Genomic DNA, 12,111 nt, shown 5'->3' with positions numbered 1-12,111 from the left:
TTGTTCATTTTCAAAGAGAACCATGCAATTTTTCCTCTCCATGTTAAAACTCGGAATATTTCTAGATGCAAATCCCCAAGCATTTTTTGGAAATAACTTCAGTACAGTGACATGCAGTGGCCTACAGCAACAGTTTTAGCAGAAGCTGGAAGAGGACGCTCCCACACCAAGCAACAGAGGAGCACTTCCTGGTTTTTGACTGCTCTCACCAGCAGCAGTGGCCTATGAGGTGGTCAGAGGTGCATCTTTTTTGTTTCTTTTCCATGGAAGCGCACTAGCACAGGCTACACGTCTGCTTTTATACTCCCTGATTGCTTGGGTAGTGCAAATATTCTTACTGTGTTTTGCATTCTCCCAAGTATCTCAAAACCTCAGAGAACATGACATTAGCCCTGACCTTTCAATCTAACATGCATAAACACAAATACAAGATAATTCCAGAGCACAGTCCGTAACCTTGCCTGTGTTTACTATCTGATCTCTACTTCTGTGGAACAGTGCCTCCTACAGCTGTCTTAATCTCCTTCTGTGGCTAAAAGGCTAAGTTCATTACTTGCCCAGAAGTAGTAAGGCAGGAGGAAATATTGAAACAAATTTGTGTATGAGGGATGGTTAGCATGGTAGCTAAGCCAATGGGAATGGCGGTGGTGATGGTGAAATTGTTTTTCTTGTATACCACAAATATTAGCCACAAAAAGAAAAAAAAGGAAACACTTACTTCGATAAATACTGCCCTGAAGTGATATTCCTTTCATCCGTGTCCATGCAATTCATTGTACTTGGAATAAGAGCTAGTTCAGGTTGAATCATGGTGGCTGCTGCTACAGCTCTTGCCACCAGCTCCATTGCATCCTGTACATAATGCTCAAAGACTGACTGTGTTGTCTTGCCATGTGCGATGAGACCGAGTGGCAAACCTTCTGTCCTCAGTTCTTCCACATTCTGTGAATCCCCAATAATCCAGTGAAGTTCTGGAGGCATCACACCAAACTGGGTAGTTATTTCAAAAATCCTCCGTGTTTTTTCCATGTCACATCCAAACATCACCATGGTAGATGTTGTGTCTTTGATGCTGTCCAGGTAGAACTGTAAGTAGTTCAGAAGGTCACTGGCTGAAGTGAGGTTTGCTGTGATGTTTATAATGGATCCCAGGTGGAACTTGGAGCTGTGTTCTGTGAGGAAGAGAAAATCTGTGATGTTCCACTCCTCCTGGCATAGCATCAGGCTGAAATTATACCAGTTGTTCATTGCAAGGATCGAGAAAGTGACATCAGCATCAGAACTCAGCGAGTTTTCTAAACTCATCTGCAGGTGAAGGGGATTCTGTAGTTAAAAATATGAAAGACAACTGATCAGAAATATACTGGACCCAAAGTTAATGACTTTGCGTATTTTTTATTCACTCATTAAGTTCAAAGTAATCACCTATCAACCAAGAGAACTGTGTGAGAAGAAGGGAAACTTACACCCACACAGCTTGAACGGACTGTGATTCATGGGCTTCTTTGGCCAGAATTTGAGTAAACTTTAGTAGGCACTAACGAGTCTCTTTCCAAGAATTTGTATTTCTGTCAATCCATTTGTACTGTTGGGACTTTTTGCCATTCTCCAGCAAAGATTATCGTGCTTCCTAACAAAGGTATGACAAGGCATGCCCTTACTGTTCAGGTTCAGTCCTTGTGTTAATGTTCAAATTCAATGGATGCTGACAAGTTCTCTAGTAAACAATAAGAAAAATAAAGAAGAGCTTTCAGTTCTTTTTATTACCTTTTATTTTGGTAGTTAAGGGCTTTCTTTACACAGACACATGAGTAACCTAATTAAACAGATCACAGTCTACAATCAATGTACACCATGTACTGCCAATAAAACATGAGAAGACTGATTCTTTGGTAAAGGACAAGTTACTGAAAGCACAAGAGACTAAGATACGCAGACTCTGGTTTCTGAGCTGGAAAGTATTCCATAAATATGCATTCCATACTAATTTATTCCACGTTGTTGATGATGTAACAGAAATTAACCCATTACATTTCCCAACACCACTGCCCTTAGCTTTATCTTTTCCAGAAAAGGAGAAAGGATGTGAGGCTAATTTATCAGTTCTCTTAAGGTAAAAAATTTTTCCTTCCTTATTATTTGATTCATAAATACTTTTCCCTTACTTTTATTTCTCTCCCTTCCCTGTGGTCCCAAAAATAAAGTTAAATTATATCTGCAGATTTTATAAGGAAAATTAAAGACTCCAAGCAATTGCTAGCATTTTGCTACAAAATAACTCTCCACTCTACCAAAATGTTTCTATCAGGCCTTCAGCTAGCTTATATACTGTTCCAACTTTTGGTTTCACCCAAGAACTTGACAGTCTTCAGTGTGGCTTTGCTAAAATGTTACTTTACTTTACATTGGCATTTGATTCCAGCCATGAGGCTGTTCAAAAAATGTGAATTACAATGCCTGTTTCAGTGTAACTTTTGCTTTGAGATCTTTGTTGTGACTTTATGTTAACATCTGTCTGTATTCATGCCCCCTCAAATTTTATCTTACCCTATACAAGTACCTGAATTTTATCTTTCTATCCAATAAGTTACTAAACACTTAAGGTCTGTTCTTCATTCTCTTATGTTTTCAGTAGTTAACATGTATAATATAAAAGAGGAATCACACCTTTACTGTGTTTGAAGTTGGTATAAAATGCTGTCATTTTGATTCTGATAGTATTTTACTGTTCATTATAGTCTCCAGTTTGTCTGGATCTTAAAAATGTCATTTGAGATTTGCAATAATATGATAATGCTCAATTTACACTAGTTTTACTAAAATAAAACCCTGGGCTCTCCAATACAGATATAAGGGGTGGAATGGAAAAAAACCACACACCTGAAGAGCTAAACCCTGTTCATAAGCAGCAAGGTTTTATTGTGTTAATTTGCAGTTACATGAACTCATCATCTGTTTTCCAGAGCAGATAATTTACACTCAGAGCTTGATAAAGAGAATACTGTAATTGAAGATGCTCTTAGCTCTTTTTGTTATCTCTTGCATTTGGCATCTGTGGCCTTTTTTTACACATCCACATGAATAAGCTAATTAAAGAAAGCACTGTCAACAATTGATACACATCATGTACTGCCAACAAGACACACTCTTTGGTAAAGGACAAGTTACTGAATGCAGAAGCTAAGCTGTGCAGACTTTTCAGTTCTAAGCTGGAAAACATTGCTTACTAATTAAAATACATGATTAGTTCCAAAAAAAGAAAAAAAAAAAAAGAGCATTGTTTATAGTATCTGGGTTTAGAAAGCTGATTTTAATAAATTAATCTCTGCAAACGAAATCACAACAAACTTTTTTTCTGAGGTTATGAGACCATCAGGTAAATTAATAACTCTAGTTTGTCTCTCACTGCAAATAGAAGAGAGAAAGGATTTTCCTTGTGTCCTCTCTGTCCCAGATCAAGTAAAAGTATGAATATTTTACATGATGATCTGCCCCCAATCAGCGAAAATTTACAAGTCTGCTGGCTTAGTTAATTTGAGTGTTATAGAAGAAATTAGTTATTCAGTATACGTAGAATATTTTGCATGTATTAACGACACCACACAACCTGATCATAGCTGTATAAGGAAAAGCAAATGTCTTCAGTATATTCAGAAGTATAACAGCCCAAACATAGTACTATAGCTATTATCATACAGACACAAGTATACGGAAAAAATATCTACCAGATGCAGAAAAACAACCATGCACTGATGAGTGACCAAAGTCTGCCATAACAGCGGTGTCCACTGTTGAATAAAACAGCCCCAGCAACCAAACTTCAGCATTTGTACTGCTTAGTTTGTCCCTGGTCTGGTCTTGGCACATGTCAATTGGCTTTCTCACACCATGCACTGGCAGTTTGGATCCTGGCACATTTTGGGAATCACCCCCAGTAGGCAGTATGGATAAGACTGCATGACAACTGGCTTTCTGTCTTATGCAGCGGGTTTAGATCTTTGAAGACTTCTACATCCTCATGCTAAACACACAGTGCATATGCACAGTTCCACATATGCAAGACCACTTCTTGTCTACAGCACAGTTCTCCCTGAATTAAAACATTTTGAACTGATAAAAGAGACAGAAGCCACAAAAAATTATACCTTAGGGCCACTGGGCATTACACCAGTCCCAGAGCAAACAGCACCAAACACATACAGTCTAGATAAAGTGAAACTCTGCCTGTGGGTCAGAAAACTGGACATAATTTTCTTTAGCAGTGCAGGCGAAGGCATTTTGCATCTGACCTGGTATTCTCAGGTGCAAGGCTGGACTCTCCCATAGCACTGCAGCTGCAGGCTTAGACTTCAGAAGCTCTAGTGTCAGTCCCTGTATTATGTGCAACATACCTGGATGTGTCAGTGTGGTCCAACAGACTGTTCTTGTATTGAGGCACTGCTCCTCACTGAACAGAGATGGATTTGGGATAACCTGGCTTAGACTGAGCCTGTGTTGAAAAGTGCTTCTTGGTGCAAAACCATCGGCGCTTCAGCTATCACTTTCAAAACTCCACAGGCGCATCTACGTAAGCACTTCACCACCACTGCAATTTATCAGTTGCTAAATTCCCTGCTAATGTGCTTGAAAGGTAAACGTTCAGCCCTAAAAATGTAGCAAAATTGGTCTCTTTTTATCAATTGTATTGGGACTGCAAACCTTGTCTTCAAAATTTTTCTGATACAAGACTATACCTAAAATTCTGTCACTAGGCACTTATCTTCTGCTTAACTTTAAGATAATTCTTATCCCACTATGCTTTAGACGTTGGGGAGGAACAGCCATTAATGTCTGCTTCGTACTGCAACTCAGGGAAGGCACTCTGATGAGCCTCATTGTTACACATCTCAACCAAAAGAGCTCTCTGTGGTCTCATCTAGAGAGTGGTTGGTTGACTTCACTGGTTTTATATGCAAAACAAGATCCTTTTAAGAAAGGATGTGGAGATGTTTGGATTTAATACCTTCTTAATTTTATTTTGAAAGGTTTATTTGTCATTTGTAGGATGCAGTTGAACATATAAGCTCTGACAAATTTACACCAAAGTCACATCTCAGTATACAACCTTTGATATTACCGTGTTCTTAATGCTTTTACAGATTTTTGATTTGTCTTAATTTAAAATAAACTACTGCTTTTTAAATGAGGAACTTCTGAAAATTGTTTAATTGGTCATTCAGTAGCAATCACTGAGACAGCACAATTTCATAGCAAAGCCTTTTGACAACTGCAGCGATAGTTTAGGTGTGTCTAACTTTCTACTTATCATGGAACATAAGATCTATAAGATAATATCAGTGTGTTGAACTATGCCCATCCATCCTTATTTAAGTTCTTAGGCAAACTCCTTCATTACCTCACTCTGGAAACTTGTAAAGTTTGACTATTTCAGTTAAACTGTCAATTAGAACTGATACAGAAATTCACTTGCTTTGTTTACATTTGAATTTAAGCTGTCATTAAAGATTATATGACTTACATTAGTTTTTTTGTCAAAATACACACATTTAAACCTAATTTGAATAATGTTAATTGTGATCTATTTTTAATAATGTGTTTGTATTTACAAAGTGTATTGCATTTACATTACATACATTATGTAAATGCACACTAGCAAGAACATTTCCTATGTCTAGGAGAGCTTAATTTTTTATTGTACGTCATTGGCTCCCGTTTTAAAACCAGCCATGATCAACTGACTTCAGTGTTTACTGGGTAAAGAACAGGCCTAGAATCCTTAATTTCTGATAAATCACCTTCAGATCAGATGTCAACAGTCTTTCCACTGACTTTCAGTGGACTTTGGACCAAGCCATTCATGGAATATTAAGCTCTACGTGGTCTGATGTGTTTCACTCCTGTACATCAGCAGAGTGTAACAACTTACTTGCATTTTGCATCCCAACCAGAGCAGTTTTACAGTTTCATTGCCTGAGACACCTGAGATAGCAGGCTCATTTAACAACTGAAACACGATTAGCATTTCATTAATGCAATATTTTTCAAGCTTCCATTTCAGTAGTCTGTAGACCCATCCTTAGCCCTTGTAAATCTTGCAAGCACGAATGCCTGGAGCTGGGCTGGAAGGATCTGGCCATTTACCCCTTCAAGCAAATTTGTAATGCTAATTAGGTATGCCCACCATGACATTTTATTTGACATTATGATAGCTTCATTAGCAGAGTTAAAAGCATACATGTGAATGTTCTTTTGCTAACTGTGTAAAAGTACGTAATACACAGAAAATTTATTCCTTTGATTCTTGGGGGCAAAGGCAGTGCTCAAATATGTATTTATGATAAGAAACACAAAAAAGAAGACAGGCTATATAATTACATCAGCGAAAGCTCCACTGAAGGAAAAAAAAGTGCCTTCTGGCTTACAGTGCAACTGTGGGTACTCACAGCTTTACAAACAGAGCTAAATGGCAGCTGTGAGCAAGCTGATGTCACAGCTTCAAAAACTGGGAAGCTCTTTCTTCCATGGCTGAAATTAGAAAATTGAGGCTTAAAACCAAGTTCCTTAAAGTCTACAGGCACACCTATTGTTTCTTCATTTCATGCCATGAAAAAAGGTGATATAAAATGTTACTGTATTTTTTTTAATATTCAAGGCGGATGTTGTGTTGGCCGCTGACAGACCATAGGAAGTACATCGGATGGAGAGGTCCTGCCAGCCTTCCCAACCAGCTGCTGAGCTGCCCATCATACTGCATCCCAGTTGCTGTGAGGCCCACCTAGCAGCAACAGAGGGAAGGTGTGCTTCAGCGTGTCCACCTCCAGACTGCAGCGAGAAACCTGCTCTGACCTCAGTGGAGACTGCAGCCCAGAGGCTATGGACCCACAGGTTCCCACAGTGGAGGGTGAAGCATCCTGGTTTTCTTCTCAAAATCCATTCTGCAGCTCCTGCAGAGATTCAAGCGCCACGCAGGGCAGGCATGCATCCCTCCGCTCCCCTGTGAAGAGCACTGGGAGCTGGACCTGGGCGTTGCACTGCTCCTGGGCTCTTGCCTGGTTCCACTTAAACCCACTAAGCCTTGTCATGGACGTCAGTAAGCATTAGATTTGGCTCCTAAGCCTTTATCCAGCAAAATACTTAAGCATCTGTTTAAGCTGCAGCATGATTAAAAATAGGAGTAGTACTTTTCTTCTGCTATTTAGCAGACTCTTGGTTCTCTAGGGGAGAAAATCCCAGACCTGCTTTGGCCTAAAAAGAGGAGGACAACTTCATGAATTTCTCTTTTTCTTGTCTTGTGCACCTGTATCCACATAAACACCTGTTTGACCAAGACCATAATTTGAAACAGCCTAGGTCCACACACTAAAGGGTATTTTTGCAGATGGTTTAAAAGCTTCTGAGACAGCAAAGCAATCTTAGGCTAGCCAGAGTTACTCTGAGTCCTGTAGCAAAAGAAGCCTGGAATCCATCCAAGCAACACTTACAAGCAGATCTTAAAAAGGCACTGACTGTTGATTCTAAAAACCACAAAACCACAAGAGTTAGATTAACTTAAGTCTTGGCTTAGTCTGTCCTGAAAATTATTTGCCTTGTTAAACCAGAGAGTCATGGCTTGAGGTTGCTTAGCATCTCTAATGCCTACATACAAATACTCCAAACTAATCTGAATATGCACAGCTCTCTACAAGGTCAAAGAGGCAACATGAAATACGAACTTTCAGCTGTTCTTGGAAAGTAAGACCCATTATTTATCTTCATAGCCATTTAAAATTATCATAAGTAATACTGCTTCAAAAACTTCAAGGTGTTCTTTGCTCCAGGAGAAAAAAAATAAAATCCAACAAACATCTAAAGTTTGTCAAAGAGTATTTCATACAGATGCCAAGAGCCAAAGTAGTTTCCTTCCCTAAAATTTATCATTATAGTTAAAAAAAGACAGGTGATTGCTAATACAAATAGATCAGGGGGAGCTGCATTAATTCTCCTTGACAGGCTTTCCTCCATCATTAAAATGCCAATGCAAAACTCTAGAGCACAATCTCTGCTCCATGGTACACTCAAAAAGGGAGAAAGAGGTGGGGCAGGTCCATGTCTGTGACTCTTGCCCCCAAGTGCTACAGTTTTGTAACTGGTAACAAAGCCCCTGCAAATGTTTGGGTAAGATTCCAAGAGATACTGAGTGTGACTGTTACCCACAATGGAAAATTTGTTACAGCACAGTATTATTTTCTAGAAGCTCAACGCTGTTACGGGAATAAGGTTGTCACAAGTCAGTGAGTACTTGCTAGCAAAAGCAAGGAGATCTTGGCTACCTCTACCCCAGGTTTTCTTTCTAATGCCATTTCCCAGTAACACATTTTCTTAGGCTGGCCTCATCCAGACTATCAAATTTGTAAGCAGGATTTCTCACCTGGTGGTGTGCTGCAGCTATCCCTTTACAAGTCTTCCCACACTTGCCATTCCACAGAGGTGTATCTTTTTGGGGTTCTTCTGAATGCCACTATAAGCCTGAACAGTTGGCAAATAACATTTACCAGAATCTAATTCTTCTCTTAAGGAGACATGGCACTCAACTAACTCAAAGCTCTTCAGCAGACTGTCTAGGGGTGTTTGTGTGCTTTTCTGTTGAGAAACACCCCACAAACAGTGGTGCTTTTTCCATCCTGGCCATCAGTCAGAAGGGCTCTGTTTTAAAGTGACTCCAAAGCAGGCAGTTCAAGATTTCTCACAGGTATTATTTGGGCAATGCACAAGGAAAGGGCTTTTTTCCCCACTTTTGGTTCATGAGGACAGGTAGCAATCCAGCTTTTGACAGCAGCAGAGCCAAAGCTGTGCCAGTACCTGTGAGCAGACAATGCATGCATTTTGGGCTTCCTGAGATCTGCTTCCTTGATCCTGGCACTCCTGATGTCTGAGGTGTGATGAAGGAAGACCCTGTTGTAAAGAAATTCTGATGACACACCAGTGGTGAGTTAGGTAGCTACCAGAGCACTCTCTGTGTGTGTCTGCTAATAGAAGAACTCTTATTAGTCTTTTAGAGTACTATTCGAGTACTAATGACCCTACATGAATGACATAGGTGGGATCAGGCTGAAGTAATAAAATGTTACTTGGATGGTCAAGAAATCACAATTCAAAGGCTGTTGAAAAAACAAATGAACGGGGTTGTATCAAGGATCCCCAGAAACACTACCACAAGATGACAGCAGAAGCCTTAACACTGCAAGCACAGGATGGCAGCAGAGGTGCCAGGGCTAAAAGTCACAACTCACTAATTGTCAGCTACTGGTCACTAGGAGATTGCAGCCTTGGGAGCTGTGTAAAACTGGGTTTAGGGAGAGCAAAGAACACATATCCAATATATAATATGTACCAGATACTACAAATGTGGATATAAGGTGGAACTGCAAATGAATGAGGAATAGGCAAGGAAATACAGCAAACATGCAGATAGCATTAACACACATAAAAAAGTAACCGAAAGCAAACCCAGAGGAGGAAGAATCTCCCACCATCAGCATAACAGTCTTCCCTTTAGAGATCTTGGGACACAGACAACTTGCCACTAACAACCCCAGCCCCCTGAAAACACACACACTTGCTCTGTCTCCCTCAAGATTTATGATGCTGAACTTGGGACCCAGAGGTCCACAGAAGGGTGAGCCTAACATCTGAAAAAAGAGATGAAGGAACTGCATGTATGACAATTTAAACCGTATCATTATTGAGAATGAGCTGTAGTACTTGGATAATTTGCCTGTGTTAGCATCATTGGGACCAATTATACTACTTTGGTAAGACTGCTGGGACTTTAATTACACAATAAATTCTTGGCTTCACATATAGAAAGGGTTTCTAAAGCTCATGTTAATTTCATGTGGTGTTTGCTCTGATGCCTCGCTCTTGAGGACTACCATTAACACAGTACAAGAGTTGACAGAGAATTTGGCAACAGAGGCTGTAATTACAGTGCACATTGCCAAGCATTGCTCCACACCAGGCTCCTTGACATGTCACCCTTACCAGGCTCCTCAGCATAAAGGGCTCTTGCAACAGCATTGCCATCCTTGCCCTGTTACAGCAGCTTCTACCTTCCCATCAGCAAGATGGACATGTTAAAGTATATCACTAGAAAATGCTACTTTTTCACAAGTTTAACAGGCTGTGAGTGCACTTTCTGTACTACCTAGCTTTCTAGACATGAGCAAAATTCTGGCTGAACAAAAAGAAATTAATTCTGGAAGAAAATGCAGACTATAAGGAGAGGGGGTATGAGGATGAGTGATTCACATTATGCAGGTAAAAGAAGTATGATTCCATTTTACAAAAGCAGCTATTGTCCTTTCTGATATGCACCTGGTATACCCATGAAGCATGTAATCCAATTACATTTTATTCACCATTAACACCTGCAGCAAGGAATAAAATCTGGAATGCCATTTTCACTCACCAGTCCAATTCCAGCATGGCTTGAAAGTGTTTTCAACCCTCCCTGATCATTTGCATTCCCAACACCCTCAGTAGCTGTGCCCCTGATGTCTCATTTTTACAAATGATTATGTGCCCACCAACAGGCTGTGCAACCCTATCTGGTGTTCGCAGCTCAGCAGAGTGAAACTAGGTCGTTTGATCTTGTAGACAAATGGGGAACGAGGCAGCAATTTAACAAAGAAACCTCCATTTATCCTGAGCCAGTGCCATAACACAACATTCAGGATGCAGAGTGCCAGGCTGTCCTGCTGCAGGCAGCACCTCCAGGCACAGGACAGCCCTGGCTGCTGTGGGACTCCTGGTTCTCCTTGCAGGGCACCAGGTCCTGCTCCTCCAGGGTGATGACCAGGGACCAAGTCAGCTTCCCCATCTCTGTGAGTCCCTGCAGAAATACCCATGGGTTGTGCTGCATGAAGTTATGCATGAAGCAGTCACTGAAATGACAGCTCTATATGGCAATATACAGTGGGGGGAATTAATGCTGACCTGTGTCCTGTTCCTCAGAAAGCCAGCAACAGCTCATCATCACATCCTTTCCTCCTGGGCCTTGCTCTGGGCATGTTTCACAGGATAAATTTTATGTATAGGTGCATTTTGCTCTATATTGATTCTTTGTATGAAAGCAAGCCAAGAATTAAGCTTGCAAAGACTGATCTCTTAACTCTATTAAATAAGGCCAGGTAGATTAAGTTAGTAGTTCATCCTTCTGTGGCTAGACATTTAAATCATGGCTCTAAGGTGAATTCTTGTGTGTACTTACTTGGCTTAAAATCAGAAACATAATTTAAGCATCTTCACTTGAGGTTTCTTATTTCATACACCAAGGATTTAATTAGAAAGACAGGAAATTAGAAAGAAGAGTTCTAACTGGTTCTCAGGGCAGGGGCTGAGCAGATGGGGGGCGGGGGGAAAGTCAACACACTCTGCATGCAGTGGGGCATGGAAGTGACAGAGGGGACCATCCACTGGGACATGCCATCCCGAGTGGCCATGAAACGCCACTTGATGCCTGCTCAAAGTTTGATGTTGCCCTGCCAGCCGAGTAGGAGGATCTTGTCCTGTATGAGCATCCCCACCTCGCTGGGGCACCTTTCACCAATTGCACCAAGTGCTGAAGCTACTTTCCTCAGCAGGAGCCAGTTTGTTTGCATAAGAAATAGTTCAAGGATAAGTGCCACTCAACACCAGCAGTTGCTGCAGAAGGAAAAAATAAATAAACTGGGAGGTGTGATGTTTGTTAGCTCCTTGGCTGCAGATTTACTATCTTTCAACAGAAGACAAGAATCTGACTTTTGAAAATGCAGCAACATCTAGTGCTTATATTCACTGCACATTTCTTAATCACCGCTCCCCATTTTTCCTTCCCAATCTGAATGAATACATTGTCATTCAAATAATCCCCAACAAAAACCAACAACCAACCAACCAAAAAAACCCCCAAAAACCCAACACCCCTCCCAAACCCTGTACAACTTAGAAGTTTTGTGGCAGCATTTGCAAATTGCTTTTCTGGGCATGCAAAACAGAAAATAAGGCATGATCCTGTAATCAGGAGGCACCTATTCCCTGCCCCCAAATGCAGAAACATTCGAGTTTCCAATAAAGTGTATAGCAACTACCCAC

The 12,111-nt window shown here is 40.6% G+C and overlaps 1 protein-coding gene across 2 annotated transcripts in view; it reads right to left on the bottom strand.

The window, feature by feature from the left end:
• GRIN3A (glutamate ionotropic receptor NMDA type subunit 3A) overlaps positions 1-12,111 on the bottom strand; it is a 72,387-nt gene that overhangs the window by 42,097 nt on the left and 18,179 nt on the right. For both annotated transcript variants that reach the window (XM_055790619.1, XM_055790620.1), the window contains exon 2: positions 719-1,323. In XM_055790619.1, the coding sequence (XP_055646594.1) occupies positions 719-1,323 (605 nt within the window). The remainder of the gene's footprint in view (positions 1-718; positions 1,324-12,111) is intronic.

Source organism: Falco peregrinus, chromosome Z (assembly GCF_023634155.1).
Source record: "Falco peregrinus isolate bFalPer1 chromosome Z, bFalPer1.pri, whole genome shotgun sequence".
Classification (NCBI taxonomy): Eukaryota; Metazoa; Chordata; class Aves; order Falconiformes; family Falconidae; genus Falco; species Falco peregrinus.
The sequence above is the reverse complement of the archived record's forward strand: the minus strand, read 5'-3'. Positions and strand labels throughout refer to the sequence as shown.